At 49.9% G+C, this 22,162-nt stretch overlaps 1 protein-coding gene across 1 annotated transcript; it reads right to left on the bottom strand.

Annotated features, from left to right (window-relative positions):
• Positions 1-12,606: 12,606 nt before the first annotated feature.
• On the bottom strand, positions 12,607-20,231 carry LOC108159286 (ubiquitin-like modifier-activating enzyme 1). The gene is made up of 4 exons (XM_017292447.2): positions 19,158-20,231; positions 14,301-16,019; positions 13,913-14,221; positions 12,607-13,837 (listed from the first exon to the last, which is right to left on the bottom strand). The coding sequence occupies exons 1-4, from the start codon at positions 19,893-19,895 to the stop codon at positions 13,052-13,054; spliced, it is 3,552 nt and encodes a 1,183-aa protein (XP_017147936.2). The 5' UTR covers positions 19,896-20,231; the 3' UTR covers positions 12,607-13,051.
• Positions 20,232-22,162: the final 1,931 nt, after the last annotated feature.

Here is a 22,162-nt window from a genome sequence, read left to right on the forward strand (position 1 = left end):
AAGTGCTCATTGAACCCCAGCTCCGATCTCTCGTTCTCTCATAGTTCTAGTTCTGCGAACTAGAACTATCGGATGATAATTCATATCGATACTTACGATATTTCGTACAACGTTAATAGTAAATACAATTGTAGATTAGCACTAATAATTATAAGCTAGCAGCAAGGTAAATACAAATGTAGGGTTATAATACTAAAACAACTGTGAGGACCCATACTGGGACCCTCACATAGTAACAAGAATAATAATAATAATATTAATAATTGGATTACTCACAACCATATGCTATAGTAGTAAATAAGCTAGTTATGTTTTGCATAGCCGAAATCCCGCCAAACGGCCAGCTCACACGGAACAACCGCAAAGAAGACGGCGAGGAGAGGGAGCCATGCTCAGCCGGCAGCAGAGCGGAGCTCTTTCGGAAAAGTCCCGTTGGCCCGAAAACGAGCGCGAGGCGTGGCGAGAACGTCGAGCGACCGTAGCGAGAGAGGGAGTCGATTCTGGGAAGTGAGCGAAGACGGAACGTCGCGGACATCGAAGTTAAGAGAAAAAAAAAGTGTTGAACGGCCGCGCGCCAGAGAGGAGAGAAAAGCATGGAGGAGCTGCGGGAACACAGGCGCCGGATCCGCGGGTGAGCTGGCCGCTGGCCAAGGTAGTAGTAGGAGTAGGAGGGAGTGCGAGGGGAACCAATCCAATAAAACTTCGATCATAGAATTAAGAACGCGTTGGCTTCCATTTATTTTCTCTGGTCGGACCACCGACTGCGGTCATCTCTCCACCCCCTCCCCACCCGTTTTCCTGACTGTTCTCGGTCACTACGCTCCCGCTCTGACTCTGGCAACAGGGTTTTACCCTGCTGGAGTGAGAAGTGGTACGCGTTTCGACAGAGGCCCCCCCCTCATCCTTTTCCTTCACCTCCCCGGACCCGAGGCCCACTTCGACCTTGGCAACAGGGGTTTTACCCTGCTGAAGTCGGGGAGTGCAGCGTCTCGGGTGAGTTTCGCGCCGCCCGGCCCAACGCCGCTTTCCCCCCCCCCTCCCTAATTTCTCCCGAAGGCCCCGTCGTTGACGGCGGCTCGGCGATCCCTGCGCCAACGACCCGCCTCCCCCCCCCCAGTCTCAACGTCTCAGCAACTTACAAATAAACTGTAGGTGACCCTGGGCAGACTGAGACTGACCCCAGCCTAGGATCACTACTTTACAGATGGCGCCCGAGCAGGGACTGTTGAGACAATTCAAACGATAGTTTTCTGGGGGGATTTCACCCTTCGTGGCCTAAAGATCCACAAGTAGATCGCGTAGGTAGCGCCGCATCAAACCGAGGAGAAATTTATAGGGTATCAATAAGAAAATACGATACGAAGGTACAGGCCAGCAGCGAGCAAAGCGTGGCTGAAAAGCTGTACAATCCCCGTTAGCCGTCGGCAAATGAAGAGGAGAGAACGGGAAAGAGGAAATGAGAGAGGAAAACGACAGAATGAAAGTACAGCCCGCAGCCAAGCAAAGCATAGTGATGCCCTTCCCATGTCCAGCAGAAAGAGAAAAAAAAAAATCCAAGCGAAACACCAGCGACGAAGCAGCACGCAAAGCAGAACGAAAATTCTGTGGTCCCCGTTATCCTCAGGCAAAACCATGCGGGATCATAGCGCCCGGTACAGTGGGGAAAGAGCCAAGGGCAGCCAGACCTCTGTTACATCTCAGTGGGGAGAGAGGGGGTGAAGACCGGAGAACAGTTCTGGGCGTCGGCGGCGGGCATGAGCCGAACGACCCACGAGTATAATACATGAAATTATCCCTTTCTCATACTACCCGCACCCCCCGATCTTCGACTATTTACCTAACCATTCGCCCGCGGCTCTCTCGCGTGGTGTTCTCGGCCGACTCCGAGACGTCGACGTCGGCAGAGGCTCGGCCGTTCAGCCAGACCCAATATAAGCCGGGTTGTATACAACGCAAGAGACAGTCATCCTCAGCATTCGGTCAAACATACAACGTGTGAAACAGAGTGATCCCCTGCCTTCGATCAGTACACAACGCGCAAAATACAGTGGTCCTTATCCCGCAGCATACAGTGGTCCCTATCCCGCAGCATACAACGTGCGAAAGACAGCGATCCCCGCGTCTTCTGTCCACCTCGCGCTCCCCCGAAACTGAACGCGAACCAACGGATTCTAACCGGAACAATCCTGCAGAAACCAACGACTGAAGTACCCCTGAACAAGCGCGTGTTAATTGCCAGCCCCCGTGTCCAGGCCCACGACCAAGACGGCCCACCGGTAATTCACTACCGAATAGCCTCGCACGCGTCCTCGCCGTTTAAGGATTCAGAGCCCCGTCTTTCGCCGCGTCCTTAGCTACGTTTTTCGACTCCTCGGGCGACGCTCCAGACATTTGATCGTAGACCACGTGCAGCAACAGTGACCCGGACCAACTCAACATGGGAGTCAAGTGGATTTCGGTCAGGCGCAAGAACGAGTTGGAGATGATTACCGCGGAGCTTGGGTTAGACAGCGCTGGAACTGTCGAAGAGTTGAGACGTCGACTCGCGACCTTCGCAAACTCGGCCGATTTACCAAGTACGGCGCGTTCTCGGTTGGAGGAATTGGAGGCCCAGTACGGAGTCGCCGTGACTCCAGAGGTTAAACCACTTTCTCCCCGCCCTTCTACACTCGCGCCTCTTAACCTACAACCCCATCCCCCGGCTGCGTATGATGTCGTACCCGCCAGTAGCCGTAGTATCGTGGCGTCGGGATCCGCTGTGCCGGCAGAGAGCCTACTCCATGGCATCGACGTCGGTGCCGCGCAGAGAAACCTGCACGGTAGCAAGGACCCACCAACGAAGGGGTCCACCTGGAACGAAGAGCATTTTAACGCTGCGATCACCGAGAAAATGGTCCGCTGGGGAATCGTGTTTGATGGGTCCGGCGATCCGTTAAGTTTCCTGGAGCACGTGCAAGAGAGGGCAGCCACTTATAAGATAGATCTACGCCACTTATCACAAGGAATCCTCGTGTTGTTGACCGGTCGGGCCGAGAGTTGGTTTCGAACGAGCCGCCTTAGTGGAGAACCATGGGAGACCTTTCGCAAAGAGTTTTCAGAGTTTTTTTTGCCTCCCCGGTACTTTCAACGGCTAGAAGACGAGATCCGAACCCATTTTCAACGACCAAAAGAAGCGTTTAAAACGTACCTCGTGGACATTCGACTAATGATGCAGCGCGCGGGATACACCGAGGCTCAGGAATTGGAAAGGATATACGATAACATGCTCCCGGAATACCAGTTGTTTACGAGACGAAAAGATTTTGATTCTCTCTCCGAATTAACGCAACTGGTTGTGAACTTCGAGGTGACGCGTAACAAGGGACCGTCGGAGCTCACGGGCTACGCGAACCAAGCACGAGACACCCATCCGCGGGAAACTTTAGGGCCAACGGCTGGTCAACGAGGACCAAGGAATCACGCGGCCGCGAGGACACAGGATCTCCGGCACGATAGAACCCAGGTGAGGGATTGGTCGACGGACTCGCAGCAGCCGGATGTCAGGAATGGAACCATCCTCCAAGACGCCGACCCCATAATCGACGTGCAGCATGCTTGTAGGAACTGCGGCGGGTCCGGACACTTTTCCAGGGAGTGTAAACAGCCCCAAGTCTTGTACTGCTGGGACTGCGGCCGTCGCGGGCTACGCACCATCGAATGCTGTCGCAGGAATTCGTCGGGAAACGGACAGGCGCTTCACTCGGCAGGGGACCGGGCGAAGACCGCCAATCCCACCCCGAGGCAGTAAAGGGAACCCTGCGGCTGGAGAGAGGACGAATTCGCGCGCAAGTAACCATGGAAGGAGAGGACCTACTCGCTACTCTGGACACAGGCGCCACACGGAGCTTCGTTAGCGAACGCAAAGCCCTGGAGCTGGACAACGGACAGAGTATAGCGATGGTGCGAACGACGATCAGATTGGCGGATGGGTCCCTCAGGGAATTGACTCAGGCGCTGATGGCAGACATACGACTAGGAGATCAACAAGTAAAGATGCCGGTGCTAGTAATGAAAGACGTGCTGGATGACGTCCTCCTCGGGATGGATTTCCTATGCGGAATAGACGCGACCCTGCAGTGTGGAGGAGTCCCCTTGCGCCTGCAATTTAAACACAGCCATGATACCAGGACTCAAGACATAGGATCCCCAGCCCGCCTGGATCAACCTACGAATCTCAGCCGAGACCGGGTCGCCCAGCATCAAGAACCGACGAGGAACGACGTGCCGAACGAGGAGCGCGTGGCCGACCCCTGGGATCCATGATGGTGAGGTGGGGAAAATTTGCGAGGGACGACGTACCAAACGAGGCGTGCGTGGCCGTTTCTTCAAGGAATTCTAGGAATTCGGGCGAGGTCTCGACCCCGGCAGGATACCAACCCGGATGGACATCGGCGCTCCCCGGCCTCGACCACAGAGCCATGCTGAAAAACCCCTTCCGGGTACACGAGGTACAGCAGCGATCCAAGAAACGAGTGCGATTCGAGCCCGGCATCGGCGACAACGGGCCCCGCCGTAGGCGCACCAGGGAACGGACACAGGGAGCAACAGTGGCCACCGTGAGTATATCCCAATTGCCCGACGTTTTGGCCCCTGGATTCGAGCCCGAAGACGACGAACCCCTGGAACCCCGGATCACCGAATGGTTGCAACAGGAACTGAAACAATTCGACGGCCTCAGCGGAGTGTCCCCCATTGCAGAACACACCATCGTGATGCGCGACAACAAGCCTATAAAACAACGTTATTATCCAAAAAACCCCGCTATGCAAGCCGTCATTAATAAACAGGTCGACGAACTGCTTAAGGAAGGGCAGATTGAACCTTCGAAGAGTCCACATAGCGCCCCAATTGTCCTCGTGGGCAAGAAAACAGGTGACATCAGGATGTGCATAGACTTCCGACAGTTGAACGCGCGATCAATCCCCGACGCGTATCCCCTCCCCAGGATTCACCACATATTGGAACAGCTGAGAGATGCCAGGTACATATCGACCCTGGACCTGAAGAGCGGCTACTGGCAAATTCCGCTTGCCCCAACCAGCCGCGAGTGCACGGCGTTCACCGTGCCGGGCCGCGGGTTGTTTCACTGGAAAGTGATGCCTTTTGGCCTTCACTCCGCCGGCGCGACCTTCCAGCGAGCACTGGATAGCGTGATTGGCCCCGACATGGAACCACACGCATTCGCCTATCTTGATGACATTATCGTCATCGGGCACACCGTGGAGGACCACATGCGGCATCTTGGGACAGTTCTACAGCGGCTGCGCAAGGCTAATCTTCGACTCAACAAGGACAAATGCAGCTTCTTCAAACGCAGACTGAAGTATTTAGGACACGTCATCAGCGGGAACGGCATACACACGGATCCTGACAAGATCGCCGCAGTGCGCAACCTGAAACCTCCGGCAGGTGTCAAGGAACTTCGCCGATGCATCGGTATGGCCTCCTGGTACCGGCGGTTTGTACCCAACTTTTCCGAAATAGTAGAACCCATGACGGCGTTGTTAAGGAAAGATCGGCAATGGAAATGGTCGGAAGAACAGGAGAAAGCCTTCGAGGAGTTGAAGATCAGGTTAACCGAAGCGCCGGTCCTCGCCTGCCCTGATTTTTCTGAAAAATTCTCATTGCAAACCGACGCTAGCGAACAAGGATTAGGAGCCGTCCTTACACAAAAGATAAGGGACGAGGAACGAGTAATAGCCTACGCGAGTCGACGCTTGTCCAAAGCCGAGGAGAACTACTCCGTTACTGAGAAGGAATGCTTGGCAATAGTGTGGTCAATCCGCAAGCTGCGCTGTTACTTGGAAGGATACCGATTTGACGTGATCACGGACCATCTCGCCCTCAAATGGATCAACTCGATCGACAACCCCACTGGACGGATAGCACGTTGGGCTTTAGAGCTGCAGCAATATCAATTCGATATTCGCTATCGCCGAGGGAAGCAGAACGTGGTAGCAGATGCACTTTCCCGCCAACCATTGGAGTTACTACATCAAGCTCTGGAGGAGGAGTCACAGTGCAAGTGGATCAGGAAAATGTTGGCGAGAATCAGGCAGCAGCCGGGCAAATATGAAGACTACCGAAGCGAGAGTGGACAACTGTATCGGCGCCTGCACACCGTGCCCGAAGAAGAAGACTCCACCCCATGGAAACTCTGCGTCGCTGCAGAACATAGACGACGCGTACTAAAAGAATGCCATGACCACCCGACGGCCGGACATCTAGGAATCCGAAAAACAAGCACACGAGTCGCCCAAAAGTACTACTGGCCAGGCCTGTTCCGAGAAGTCGCCAGATACGTTCGCCAATGCGTAGTGTGCCAAAAATACAAGGTGAGCCAGTTCAAACCGGCGGGGAAAATGTTCACCAGACAAGTTGACGAACCCTTCAGCGTGTTATGCGCCGACTTTGTTGGGCCGTTGCCCCGCTCCAAACATGGAAACACCGTCCTCCTGGTTTTCTTCGACGCATTTAGTAAGTGGGTCGAACTGGTGCCTCTACGCAAGGCAACTACGCCACACCTGGAAAGATCATTCCGAGAAAGAATCCTAAGCCGCTTTGGTACCCCTCGTACCTTCGTTTGCGACAATGGGGCACAGTTTACCAGCCGATCGTTCAAAGGATTCTGCAAAAGGCTAGGGATGGAACTTCAGCATACTGCCCCGTACACTCCCCAACAAAATCCAACAGAACGCGCGAACAGAACAATTAAAACGATGGTGGCGCAATACATCGACGGAAAACAGAACACTTGGGACGAGCTCTTGCCAGAAATCACGCTCGCGATCAACTCAAGCGTGTCCGATTCGACGCGATTCAGCCCCGCGTTTTTGATCCAAGGTCGCGAGCCAAGACTGCCAGGCGCCTTGTACGACGAGGTTACGCCAGGAACGGGAACTAGCATCGCCGACCCGGAGACCAGGGCACGACAGATGAGAGAGGTGTTCGAAATCGCAAAAACAAACTGCGACAAAGCATCAGAAGAGCAAAAACGACATTACAACCTCCGCCGTAGGGAATGGAAACCGGCTATTGGATCCCAAGTGATGTTACGTCGCCACACTCTGTCCAAAGCAGCCGAAGGCTTCGCCTCCAAGTTGGCCACGAAATTCGAGGGACCATACCGGGTGACCAAGTTTCTCTCTCCGAATCTCGTCCGATTACAGGTTCTAAACGGACGTAAGCAGCGATCAGCCAGTTTGAACGACCTGAAGGCGTTCTACCCGACCATCGACGAAGATGACGAAAAGACCGACCAGATCAGGACGGACAGTGAAGACGACCCTGACCGGACCAATATACAACAATCTTGATTACAACGCAGATCTACTCAAACCGCCACGACGATGCTGACACCCCGGATACACAGAGACGAAACCAATCAGGAACCCGGATATCTTGCGAGGAACGACGCACCGAACGAGGCGTGCGTGGCTGCTCCTCCTGGACACATCCGCTTCGGGAACCCGGATATCTTGCGAGGAACGACGCACCGAACGAGGCGTGCGTGGCTGCTCCTCCTGGACACATCCGCTTCAGGAACCCGGATGTCCTGCGAGGAACGACGCACCGAACGAGGCGTGCGTGGCTGCTTCTCCTGGACCCATCCGCTTCAGGAACCCGGATATCCTGCGAGGAACGACGCACCGAACGAGGCGTGCGTGGCCGCTTCTCCTGGACACATCCGCTTCCGGGACCCGGACATCCTTCGAAGAACGACGCACCAAACGAAGCGGGCGTGGCTGTTCCTTCAAGGGCAAACCGCAACCGTGATTGTACCGAAGGGACCAACCAAGGCCGACATTTTGGAGATTCTCATTAAGTCTATAACCGCTCCGCCGCACTCATAGAGTATCAAAGTATTTCTTGCCTGTAGTCAACAAGTCCATGCCTATTCACAGCTCATCGAATGCGAGAGACCCCCGCCGTCGGAGAACTACGACAAAAGCCAGGCCGGAGCCCCCAGTCGACTGGGAGATCATCGAGGAACTGATTCTTCGCCCCACTCCACGAGAATTCCAAGTCCACCCAGAGGTCCTCAGCTGGGAAAATTTATGCGGCGACGTCGTAAGCTGGCCCCGCATCGACCAGATCATCGAGGGGCACGATTCAGACCCCGATCACGTCAATATTACAGGAGACGTGGCCCAGACGTACAGGGACCCAAGCCCTGGCAACGCCGCCAGAGCCACGTTCACCCATGCTCAGGGCCCCAGCCAGGTCAACCCCGACCAGGTCGCCGAAGACCACGCGCAGGGCCCTGGACACGCCACCGTAGGAGAAGCAGCCGACTACACCGCTCCGGGTCCGAGCCCCGACGAGGGGGCAGAGGCCATCACTATCTCTGACGGGCTGCCAGGTGCCACCGCACGCGGATACCGCCAGCAATTCGAGCCGACGGAGTTCGAAAAAGAGGTGCTCCGCTGGGAAGAGCCACCGCTTCCGGCACTCTTCGGGGCCCTTGATACGCTCAACCTTCTCGAACGGATAGACGGGTTGGACATCGCCCCCGAAGATGCAGGACTACCGGCCGTCAGCAACTTTGACGCCATCCTGCGTCCCGAAGACATCGCCACCGAAGATGCAGGACTACCGGCCGTCAGCAACTTTGACGCCATCCTGCGTCCCGAAGACATCGCCACCGAAGACGCAGAGCTACCGGACGCCTGCGATCTGGACGCCATCCTACATCCCGAGGGCGGCCGTCCGGAGATACCAGAAACGTCGACCCCCAACCCAGCCGTTCGTTGGGTGACTGGGGAGGCGGATTGGAGAGTACGTACGCCCGACGGCCGGCTGCCAGACACCCTGAAAGCCCGGCTCCTGGCACAACTCGTCAACCCGCGGCGTAAAGATGTCCGATTCTTGGCAGAGGCGGACAACACCTTCTTCCAGGTCCACATCAGCAAGACGAGCAAAGTGACTATTCGCTCACGGGCCCCCGAAGTAAGGAGAGGGTGTGAGGACCCATACTGGGACCCTCACATAGTAACAAGAATAATAATAATAATATTAATAATTGGATTACTCACAACCATATGCTATAGTAGTAAATAAGCTAGTTATGTTTTGCATAGCCGAAATCCCGCCAAACGGCCAGCTCACACGGAACAACCGCAAAGAAGACGGCGAGGAGAGGGAGCCATGCTCAGCCGGCAGCAGAGCGGAGCTCTTTCGGAAAAGTCCCGTTGGCCCGAAAACGAGCGCGAGGCGTGGCGAGAACGTCGAGCGACCGTAGCGAGAGAGGGAGTCGATTCTGGGAGGTGAGCGAAGACGGAACGTCGCGGACATCGAAGTGAAGAGAAAAAAAAAAGTGTTGAACGGCCGCGCGCCAGAGAGGAGAGAAAAGCATGGAGGAGCTGCGGGAACACAGGCGCCGGATCCGCGGGTGAGCTGGCCGCTGGCCAAGGTAGTAGTAGGAGTAGGAGGGAGTGCGAGGGGAACCAATCCAATAAAACTTCGATCATAGAATTAAGAACGCGTTGGCTTCCATTTATTTTCTCTGGTCGGACCACCGACTGCGGTCATCTCTCCACCCCCTCCCCACCCGTTTTCCTGACTGTTCTCGGTCACTACGCTCCCGCTCTGACTCTGGCAACAGGGTTTTACCCTGCTGGAGTGAGAAGTGGTACGCGTTTCGACAGAGGCGCCCCCCCTCATCCTTTTCCTTCACCTCCCCGGACCCGCGGCCCACTTCGACCTTGGCAACAGGGGTTTTACCCTGCTGAAGTCGGGGAGTGCAGCGTCTCGGGTGAGTTTCGCGCCGCCCGGCCCAACGCCGCTTTCCCCCCCCCCTCCCTAATTTCTCCCGAAGGCCCCGTCGTTGACGGCGGCTCGGCGATCCCTGCGCCAACGACCCGCCTCCCCCCCCAGTCTCAACGTCTCAGCAACTTACAAATAAACTGTAGGTGACCCTGGGCAGACTGAGACTGACCCCAGCCTAGGATCACTACTTTACACAACCTAACAATATATATGTATGTACATACATATATATAAATATATATTTGTACCCCTATCTTACAGTTACAGACCGGGCCTCACCCACCCCGAACAGGCCGCGATTCTTCAGTTCGTGACATATATCATTTATGGCAAAGTGTCGTATGGTAATGCCTCCGGGGCATATACATCTTCTGACAGCCAGTCCGGCTGTCTGCCTGGCTGCCTGGCGGGCTTTCTGCGTGGGTGGGTGGCACGGACGTCTGACCGATATGGCGAAACATTGTGTGTTTTCGATGTCATATGTGTAAGTGGCGGCTGCGGATGGAGTCCGTTGTGCAAGCAAAATAGTGTTTATGACTCAATTGAAACGTATGCTCAGCCCGCCCGATCTAAAATGGAAGTGGTAGCATGTACATACTCCGCCGAATGGGGTGGTACACGCGATTAACATACTACCGTTTTCCAAGTGCGCAAAATCGAACACATTCCCCCGGTGACAGACAGACAACAGGCAGGAAATCAAAGCAATTACTAATTCTGTTATAAAAAAGGCAGAGACTCTCGCATGACGCACACGTTCGCCGTCTTTATAGCCGAAATTCATGATTGCACACAAATATGGACGAGCATGTTGCTTTATAGAGGGCATAGAGATGGCTCTGGACAGGAAATGCCAAACCAATTGACCTTCCATTCCCTTTCCCATTCAAAGTGATCCCCAGTGCATCCGAAAGTGTCATGTTTGAACATGTGATTTGTCCCACTGTGGCCGATGCGGTGCCGTCTTTCCGAGTATCCGAGTAATTAATTAAAATATGCATTTAATGCACTTTGTCACAACAATTGCTCCGATGTCCATCTGCTCCGATGCATCGTGCATTGCACTCGCCTTGCCTTGCCGTGTGTCCATGTCCATGTCAGGGAGAGAGGCTTTCCTTGGCTGATTCTGATTCCGATTTTCCGCTCAACATGTTAATTAATCAAATTCGGCTCGTTATCGCACGTAAAGTGTCTCACGGCCGAGTGACAATTTATTGAATGCAATACATTTCAAAGGAAAACAAACCATTAATTTAAAGCAAATTAAAATTCCATATCCGATTTGCATGAGCAATTGCCAGAAATGTCTGTATGGTAGCATATTTTGGATATTAGCCAAACAGGTTGCCCGAAGACAAAAGACTGCCATCCCCTCCGATTCTTGGTCGAATTTTCAATGCTCTTACTTGGAATACAACTGATTGTACCACCAATGCCCTTGCCATTAGCTGTGTGTTCAGTTTGACGACCACTCAAGATAATCTCACGATAATCTCGACACTTTCGAAATTCGTTTGGAAATTTATAGCTTCTCCGCTCGCACACATTTCGCGATCTTTCTCACCTGAGAGAGGCGGAGAGCAGAGCGGCTCTATGGCTGGGTGCTTTCCCCAGCGCTCGCGCGGCGGTTGGTTCCCCATTCCCCATGAGTCAACAGCCTTTGGGTTAGTGGCTGATCATCATCCAAAACGCTGACGCACATACAAAAATCAGAGAATTTTTTACCCAAGTATCAGCTGTTGGTAGTGGTTCATCACAATACGCAGAAGCCACTGGCCAGTCCCCAACAACAAAGAACCACATTCAACAAACTACATGAAAGTGGATCATGCAAATACGTATCTCTGCTGCACTGGCCGCAATATACCATAAAGAAAAGAAAAGCGGGTATTACTTTAATGAAATTTCCATATAGCAATCCAAGTTCAGTTTATCTGAAATCCAAAGAATTGAAGGAGTCATAGGGTTCTCTAGAAGCCTTCAGAGTCTAAAATTGTATATCCTATGAGGGGTCCGAGGATGTTGTGAATGTAAAGGTTTTTCCTATGAAACCTACATATATGATATTGCAGCATTACGGATTTTTTTTTTTAGCGGCACTATGTTTTGGGTAGAGGAATCAAAGTCTGTCGAAGTCGAACCACTAATAAACTAACAGTTCAAAAGTCGTAAGCAGACTTGGTTTAATGTAACTTAATTTCACTCAAGCCACAAATTCTGCTTAAGATCATAATAATTTTCATTATCAAATTTAGTTTGCAGCCAAAGGTTGAGCCCAAAACTTTGATTATGCTGTCCGGAACAGACTCCCAGCCAACAGGGAGGAGAGGAGATACGGCAACGTCTTGGCAGTTCGTCCACGTGCCACGTTCCTGCTCACGCATTTTGCCTGTTTGTTTCATTAAGTGCATAATTTGAGCAACTTTCGCCTCAAAAGCCGCAGCAGCAGCAGAAGACCAAGGCGAAGACGAGGGGAAGGAGGCATAACTTTGGCTATACTTTAGCTGCATTGCGTGTAATATTTAATTATAAGAAGCCACCCAGCGCCATCCATCCATCCAGGCAGGCAGCATCCAGGAACCAGGAACCGTCGTCTTGCAAGTTGCAGCGCAACTTTACGGCACTTGCCAATTGCACTTCAGTGGCAGCCTCCTTCCATAAACGTCCTGAGAGAGAGGGCATAAAAATATATATATATCTCGATTTGTATGAGAGAAAAATGTGTATAAGTGAAATTCACTCCTTGCTACATTTTTCCCCCCAATTTCCGTTTCGTACAGATGCCAAATTTTCCATCAGTTTCAGTTTTTCCATCTTTATAACTATGCTGAGCAGAGAGTTTCTTCAGTTTTCCCCATTAAGTGGTGTGTATTTTTGCTTTAAGTCGAGTCTTTGTATTTATCGTATGTTTGCGAATTCTTTTGCCGTTCCTTAGAGGATGCACACGCACACAATATTTATATATATATATATATATATATATATATAGGTAATTTATAGATCTTCTCCGGTTTGCTCTTGTAATTCCTCTCCGTTTTCCTCCTTTTTCGTTTGATGGTGTGCTTGTGAAATAAACCAACATTAAAATGCAATGCACATAGGCTACACGAATTGCTTGTTTTGCTTTGCTTTTGTTTAGGGACGCCAGGCCTCGTTAACGGGAGTAAATAATAGAAATAATTTACGTTATAAATTAAAAATATATGTGGGGTGGTTCAACAGCTACTATGAGGGTCGGAACTTCTTAGGGCAGGGTGTAGCGGACATATGGCACCTCCACATCCTCGCCATCGACATCGTTGCAGCAGATCTCAAAGACCAGGGAGCGCTCGTGGGACTCGATGCGGCGCTTGGAGACACGGCGCACCACCTCGGACATGGGCAGCGGCAGGCGCTCCGAGCACTTGGCCTTGGGCATGAAGAAGGAATACAGCATGGAGACGCCCTGCGACAGCATGGTGATCTTCAGTTTCTCCTTCTCCTCGAAGTAGTTGAGGAACTCCTGCAGCGTCAACTCGCCGGTGACTTCGAAGCGATCCCACAGCGTCCACTCGTTGCCGTAGTACGACAGCTTGGCGGCGGGCAGCGGCTCCGAGAAGGCCATGAATGGCAGTGCCAAATTAACGAATGCATTCTTGAAGCTGGGCAAATCGGAGTGGCCGCCAATCAGTTTGATCACCTCGAGCACAGCGAGGCCGGACAGCACCGATGTTGTGGTGGCAATGGCCGGTATTATCTTGCCGGCAATCAGCTTCGACTTGTGACGATCGGCTGGTGGGATTTTGTAGTTTGAGGCACGCAGATTCGAGCAGGCGACAATGAAGTCCATGTGCAAGTTATTGTCGTCGTCCTTCTCGAACTCCAGCGGTGTGATCTTCGATTGCTTTTCGGCCTTCTTCAGCAGATCCGTTATGATCTTGTCCACACGATCCTGATCGACCTCATTGTCGTCATAGTGATTGGCCGAGGCGGCAGCGGCTGCCTCATTGGTCTCAATCTTTACACCAGAGCGTGGCACAAACACTGGCACCTAAACGGAAAGGAATCAAATACATATGAGTATTGGGGGGGATGTTCCTAGTTGGATATCCTTCATTTAGCTTACGTGAACTTTCTTCACCAGCTCAGAAATGGCTTGGCGATCGCGCACTTGATCCAAGCCATAGACCTCGGCACGCAGATTGGCTGCGGCATAGATGAAATCCAAGTGCATCGAATCGTTTACGTCGAAGACAAGGGGATCGGGACAGCGCTTGGGCCCGGACCAGAAAGGCTGGCCACTGGAGGTGACCTGATCGGGGGGGAAGTTGAAGAGCAGCTGTTTGATCTGATTCGCGTACTGGTCCTCCCAGTAGAGGCGGGCCCACTCCACGCAATCCGCAAAGCTCTTGGGCTTGTCATCAATGAGGGCTTTCTTCAAAGGAGAAAGAGATGATTCGGATTAGGATTAGGATCAAAATCCATTACAAAGTAATCCCCCATGTCGTACTCACCTTGATAGAGTCGAGAATCTCCAGGGGCTGAATGCCGGGCAGCTTAATGATGCGCTCGGTGAACTGCGGATCGGCAATGTACTGGGCCGCATTCTCGGCGGACTGCTTGAAGACGCCCTCGAAGGCGTCGCGGGCCCACTGGAGCGTATGCTCGATGGCATTCGGAAAGTTCTTCAGCGTGCAGATGGGTATGCTCTTCTCGGGCGGATCCTGCGAGGAGCTGTACGATTCTGTGGCAAATGGCACAATTACTTGGACATTGCCCATGGTGCCGAGTGTGCCGGTCTCGACCAGCGGTATGCGATTGAAGATGCACTTGCGGTCCATGTAAATGCGGGCATCCACATTGTCCAGGGCATTAGCCACGCCGTGCAACTTGCCAAAGAAGCTCTCGGAGAAGACCTTCTCCGTCTCGGCGCCCACGCGCAGCTCATATGCGGTGACCTTCACGTCGGGATTCATACGCTGGATGGCCGCCGCGGCTGTGAGTGCTTTGGGCTTCTGCACGTCATGCGGACGGAACAGGAACTGGCGATTCAGATTTGATTTCTCTATGAGATCCATGTCGGTGACGAAGATCTGTCCCTTGCCAACGCTCAGGCCGAGCATGCCAAAGTTCTTCAGCAGCTCGCAGCCAATGGCGCCGGCTCCGACAATGAACCACTTGGCGTCGGCCAGCTGCTCCTGGAACTTGCGTCCAAAGATGGCAATCTGTGCATCATACCGGGAGCCCAGAGGCTGGGCATCGGCCTCGGGAACGCCAGCAACCGGCAGGCATTCCAATGCATCGTAGTAGAGCCACTGATAGATGGGCGCGAACTTGCCGCTGCAGGCCTTGAGCACCTCCTGGGCCACAATCCCGCCAACTGCCGCATCCATGGGGCACGTGTTGCCCGCACAGATCTTGGCGAACTGCAGCACCAGCTTCTCGTTCACGTCGCTCTTGATCTCCTTGCAGAACTGCAGGAAGCAGTTGGCATCCGCCTCGTTCCAGGGACGGGGCAGATCACCGTCGTTGACCTTCTGGTAGACGGAGAGGGCATTGAAGGCCACGTGCAGGGTGGCTGGGGATTCCAGTTTGGCAAAGTCCGAGATCAGGAACCCTGGCTCTTTGCTGGCCTGCTCCAGGGACTTGAAGCTAATCGACTTGGGCATCTTCACCTGGGTGGCCACGCCTCCGCTCTTGTAATCTCCATAGCTGCTGGTGTCGCCGATGCTGAAGGTGTAGGGTCCCAGGACGGTTATCTTGATCGGTTGGCAGCCGTTCAGCTGCTGCATGCCCTGGACCTCGGAGAAGGTCACATAGTCGCCGTCGTTGAAGCCGTGACGGGTCTCATCCAGGCAGGTCACCACTCCCTGGGCATCGTGTGTGATGCTGGCGATCATGGTCGACTCTGGCTGGGCGCCATCCTGGTCGTAGATGGTGAACGACTCGCCAAAGTCACAGAACACCTTGGCGAACAGGCCCCGAGTGTCGGCTATCATCAGGGCAATGCCATTCTCGTGGGCAAACTTGCCAATCCTCTCCTGCTCTGCTGTGTCCGAATTGGTAAGTACCACAACGCGGAACTGCCGCAGAAACTCCTCGGTTAGGGGTCCAGTGTGGGACACGGTACGCACATAGCTATTCAGCTCCGCCAGCTGTGCGCACGAGGCCTCGGCACGGTTCTTGCCAATGTCCGCCTCTGACAAGTAGAACTGCGAGGACAAGTCATTGGGCTGTATTGAAGAAAATTTCGCATTAGTTGGAGCATTTTTATGGTGAAATTGAAAAAGAACAGAAGGTGGAGGAGCACACGCGGTGGAGAAGGTGGACAGGGACAGTGACAGTGACTAAGCCTTGAATGAACTGCACACAAAAGTAAACTTTTTGTCCAGTTCTCAAGTAAAACAAAAGCGAGTGTCGACACAAAACGGAATGCAAGAACATTTGCAGCGCCAGTCGTGTGTGTGTGCGTGTGCCATAGAGTTGTCCCGCTCGCACACTTTTCGCTTGGCGCAGACATTTTGACGCAAATAGACAAAAAAGAAGAAAAAAATTACACATACAGTATGTCAAGAAACTCTTTACACACTGAAAATAAATTAAATTTTTTGACTTTGGATAAGAAAATAATGGCCTTTGGTTCAAATTTATCAAATTTTTTTAATTCATAACCATTCAGGGATTAATTATAAAGTAGTTAGTGAAAAAAAAAATAACAAAACTATAAATAGGTAACTTAAAAAATAACAAAAACAATGATTACTCATTTTTCACACTGTCAAGAAAGTCTTTACACAAAATATTTTCATTTTTTAAATTCAAAATTCTTCGTAATTATTTAATATATTTACCTTATTTTAATATTTGGTCTGTCCACCCTTAGCATTGACTACATGCTGGAGCCGTTTTTTCATCGAATTTATCAATTTTTGTAGGTCATACTCAAAGGGAATCTTTTGCCACTCTTCCAATATGAATTCTTTGAGCTGATTGCGGTTTTTGGGCTGTCTTTTTCCCACTTTCTTCTTCAAATAGGCCCACAAATTTTCAATGGGGTTAAGATCGGGACTCTGGGGTGGTGTATCAATAACTTTTCCACAGTTGTAAAGCAGCCAAGCTCTCACATTGGACTCTTTATGTTTGGGATCATTGTCTTGATAAAAATTAAATTTGGCCCTATTGTCCGTAATGAGACCAAATTTCTCCGCACTGCTTTTTAAATTTGTTTTTAAAATTTGGAGGTACTGTTTGGCATCCATTGTGTTCTCAATAAATTCAATATTTCCCACTCCTCGGCTAGAGATGCACCCCCAAATCATAACCGAAAGTTTTCCAAACTTTACAGTCGGAATGATGTTTCGGTTATCTAAAGCTGTTAACGGCTTGCGCCATACTCTGGGTGGACCATCATTGTAATATAGCATCATTTTTGTTTCGTCGCAAAATATGACGTCATCCCAATACTCTGCCGGCTTACTGATCATGTTAACAGCGAAAGTGAAGCGCTTTTCCACATTGACCGACGAAAGCAGCGGTTTTTTTCGTGCCACTCTGGAAGAGTATTTATGGCGTAGAATAACCTGGCGTACTGTTTCGTGTGAAACAACCAAGTCAAGTTCTTCGTCAAGTTCCTTGGCCAGAGTCCTGACCGATATTTGCGGATTCTGATTAATTTTCCTCATGATTATGCGGTCTGCCCGTTTGTCTATCTTCCTTTTACGGCCACCTCCAGATTTGGTTTCCAGTCTCCCTTCGTTCTTCGCGCGACTTAGGACATTGTAAATTGGTTTCCTTGATACTGAAAACATGTCTACCATGTCTGCAACAGATTTGCCCAACTGGTGATTATAGTAAATCAACTGGACAACGTCAAAGCATAGTCTTTTGCCAGGCATTTTAAAAATTTCAGAAAGTTAGTCTGTAGATGTGCACCGGTCAAAATTTCGCAACCAAATCAAAGTCAATGCAAAAATAGAGCATCACTGAGCAACGCCAAAAGCATAGATTACGGTAAAGTCCCGTTTTTTCTAAGAACGAGATCAAAACAGAGCTCGAAAACGAAAAGTGTAAAGAGTTTCTTGACAGTGTCAAAAATGAGTAATCATTGTTTTTGTTGTTTTGTAAGTTACCTATTTATAGTTTTGTTATTTTTTTTTCACTAACTACTTTATAATTAATCCCTGAATGGTTATGAATTAAAAAAATTTGATAAATTTGAACCAAAGGCCATTATTTTCTTATCCAAAGTCAAAAAATTTAATTTATTTTCAGTGTGTAAAGAGTTTCTTGACATACTGTATATTTTTCGCTTACTAATGTAAGTGAAAAGAAACAGATCACTATAACCAAAGACTATACAATACCAAGATGTTGCATGAGCGACCAAAAAGCTGTTCTATGGCCGGTCCTAACATTAGGACCCAAAAGGCACGAGGGAGCGCGCGGGGTTTCAATTCCCTTTTCGCCAGTACTTCGTCTCTACCGCGACCCCGCTGCCCCTCGGTTTCGTCTGTTCGGCAACAGCACCGTCGAAGCGGTGGTCGCGGATCGCCGATGTCTTTGGAGCGGCACAGTGGGACCTTTGGCCGTCTCAGCTTGCTAAATTAGTTAGTTAGTCAATAAATATTTGCACACTGAAAAAATGTTAAACTTTGAGTGCTTATATCTCCTAAACTAAAACTATCTTGAAAATTCGATTGGCAAATTCTCTATTAGATGCGTACATTAAATTTATCTAAAGCACTCATACAATTTTTTGACTATTTCGGCTGAGTCCCCACTGTGCCGCGCCAAAGACATCAGCGACCACGCTGCCCTACGGTTTCGGCACGCAGCACTGACATGCTTTCAGTGCGCTTGTGTGTGAAGCTAAAAGCCGTATATGCTGCGGTCGAAACCGGCTTATAGCCGTGCCGACCTAGGACATACACACATATACACAGCTACAAACATATTTCTGGGTTGGCTCGAGCTCGTGCTGACCGAAGCCGAGTAGCACTTCGGAGGCGAAGGTAGCGTAAAAGAGAATTGAAGTACTAGCCCGCGCGCCCGTACCATGAAGCGTCAAACGAAAATTGAAAAAGCATTTGTTCCTCATGCGACATCTTGGTATTGTATAGTCTTTGCTATAACCTAACCTAATTCCTAGTTGGAGCACTGCTTGCCTCCGCTGGAGGAGCACTTTTCAATGAAAACTGCACAAAGGAAGGATTCTGGGAAATAATTATGAATCATGCAGCGTTTTTCGTCTAGGGAAGGCAGCGGAGGGGTTGGCCATGGCTTTTCCCGCGCACTCTAAATGCCAAATATCGATTTTCTATGCTTTTCTCTGTGCGCCCCCCGCCCGTTCAGCATTTTCCATTGAGACTTACCCCACAAGTTGCTGTGTCATGGAGGGTGATCGATTTCACACCGCCCAAGATCACATTCTTTGCCGTCTCCAGACCCAGGCCGCCAAGCCCGGAGAGGAGTATATCGGAGTTGGCCATGCGGCGCATTGCATCGTGTCCAAGAACATATAGCTGGCGCGAGTACAGAGACTCATCGATATCTCCACCGGCGGCGGCGGCGTTGGAGTTGCTAGCAGCCATACTACCTCCTGCTGTAGGCCGATTACTGTTGCTGTTGCTGGGGGTGGTGTTGTTGCTGTTATTGCTGGAACTGACGTTGGAGTTGGTGGAGCTGACTGTGCGGGCCGCGGCTGCTGCTGCTGCTGAGGAGGCTACGAAGTCCTTGTTTTCCACAAAATTCTTACTCTCCTTCTGACTGCCACTACTTTCTTTCTGAACTGCTGACGATGTACTGACGTCGTCGGCTCTGCCGGTTTCGTTTGCACACTTCGCCATCGTATTCACAGCACATGTGTCAGGGGTAGACGACGATACACACAATTCCAGCTGCTGCTCTGTTGTTGTCTCGCTCTTGTTTGAAATGTCAACGGCGCCTGCTGCTTTGTCGTGATTTTCGTAGTTGTTGTTGCCGCTGCTCGATGCTCGCCCGGCACCATCGGCAGAAGCCTTTCCCTCAACTCTTCGCTTTTTGCACAATGGGGCATCCGAGCTGCTGCTGGATGCCGAATCGGCCATCAATTGGTCACCAATCGATGACATTTCTGCTGCCCGGGTTTATGCTTTCGTCCAAAATGCTTGCCCACAACCAAAGCCTCGTTGTTCCGGCAAAACAGTCTTCGCAAAACGTCCGTCTGATGCGGTTTTGTGTCTTTTTCACTACTCGCACGCTCACACAAACACACTTGCAGCACAACACAGACCCAGGTACGCACACACGCGCGACCTCGAGAAGTTCGAGACGTCTGTTGTAAGAATTCCTTTATATTTACTACTCTTTCGACGGCACGCTGTCCTCCTAGCTTCTCATCTCTTCTATGTCCGTTTAATAGCCAATAATTTACAATTGATCAGAGCACAATTCATGGAAATTGCAATTCTCGATCAGTGTGACCGCGGATTTATCGTTAAAATATACCGTCAGACCCTCAGAAATATACCAAAATAGAAAGTCTCATTTTAAAAATATACCGTAAATATACTGACGAATTCAAGTTCTACTATACATATTCTTCGTTTTTGATATTCCGTCGAGTATGACTAGGTAGATAGATCTCTCAGCCCTGTCCACATAATTTTATCCACTTAATAATTATATTTTCTACCTGACTGGTTTATTTACAATACTTGACTTTGATTGTTTTTGCCTCAATTTTGGTTCCACAAAAAAACCAACTTAGCCCGCTTAAGACCCCTTTATTTAAATAGTTCAACTACTTGAGGTAAACGGCGGAAAATATTAATGACTGTAAATTCTTCTTGAGGATTAATGCCATCACTTCCTCTGAACCTAAAAAAAAACACGATATGTTTGTTTCACCTAAAGTGCGCTAAAATGATTAAATTTTCATTATTTCCGGTGGAAATAGGCCCCTTGGCCTATAATAGGTTAATCGTTCTCCGTCATGAATTGGAAACCATATTGCTTAATTTTGATGTTCTGCCGAATATTATTAGCTATGTAGATAGAACATTTAGCCATGCTCACAAAATTATATCCGATTAATTAACCTATTTTCAACTTGAGTGGTTTATTTTAAACATATGCTTTTATTGGATCTTGTCTAAAAAAAAAGGTTTTAGGGAAATAGGTTAAACAAAACTAACGAAAGAGTATAGTCGCTCATATTACTCAATTTAGAGATTCCTTTGAATAATTCTGGCTAACTAAAATCTTTAGTTCTGCCCACATAATTGTAAGCTGTTTTCTAAAAGATTGGCTAGTTTTTAGTCCTTGCTTTTATTGTTTTTTGACTAAAACAAGGTTTAAACAAAATAGTTAAGTAAAAAAACAGTCGCAGTGTTGCTGGTATTTCGTTAATTTAACATGAAGATCCTGTTTGCCGAACTGTTTTTAAAACGTAATTATTAAAGAAATTTTCCCAAATTTATATGTTTTAGACATATTCATGCATATGATTAGTATCTTGTATATACATATAGTTAAATATCCGCAACTCGAAATTTAGTTTTTAAAATAGATTTTATTTTTAGTACTTAATTTCTTTATGTCACAAGATTGGTTGAATTCCCCGACTTAACTTTACGTCTGCTTGTCTCAAACGGAACTGATCTCTCATTTTTTATGTAGTACTTGTCGTATGTCATATCTGTTAACATGTTATTTAATTCGTCTGGATACGGAACGATTTTATAGATTGGTATTTTTGTAATGTCTTTGGGAATGTTGGAAATTATTAGAATTTCGTTGGTATCGGATTTTAGCCATGTGGAGGTTTTTATATTTAGTATTGTAACGGTTGCGGTTGGACAATACCGATTCAAAATAGGCTATCGCTATGGTGCTCGGATATCGCATGCAATAACCTTGGGCCAATTATCGCTGCAGGGCATAGTATAGTTGGGGATGGTGCAAGCAAGCTCGAGGTAGGGAACAGCTGAGCTGAGCTGCCGTAAGTGCTGTGCAGCGCATCGCAACGGAGCTTTCGAAGCCGAGCTTTAAGATCGGTAAGCTCTTATTTAAGCAGTGCAAAAGCACCAGAACGTTCTCTTTCGAAAATTTGAATCTGTGCAGCCGGTGGCTATCTCCGCGTCGGTAGCAAATATATAACTAAATCGACCACGTGTAAGCCCAAAAGAAAAGAAAAGTAACCCAAATAAGTGCCACAAAGACAAACCGAAAAGAAATAAAACGGAACGGGGCAAATCCCACACGGTGGGCGCGCCGCAAAAATTGGGCGAAAATTAATAACCGAGCGCCGAGAAAACTGGCAAGAAACTACCCTGGCGAAAAGTGCATATTTGCCTCGCCTCGCCAGCAAGTGTTGTTCTTGTTGCAAACCCGTGCG

Source organism: Drosophila miranda, assembly GCF_003369915.1.
Source record: "Drosophila miranda strain MSH22 chromosome Y unlocalized genomic scaffold, D.miranda_PacBio2.1 Contig_Y2_pilon, whole genome shotgun sequence".
NCBI classification, from domain to species: Eukaryota; Metazoa; Arthropoda; class Insecta; order Diptera; family Drosophilidae; genus Drosophila; species Drosophila miranda.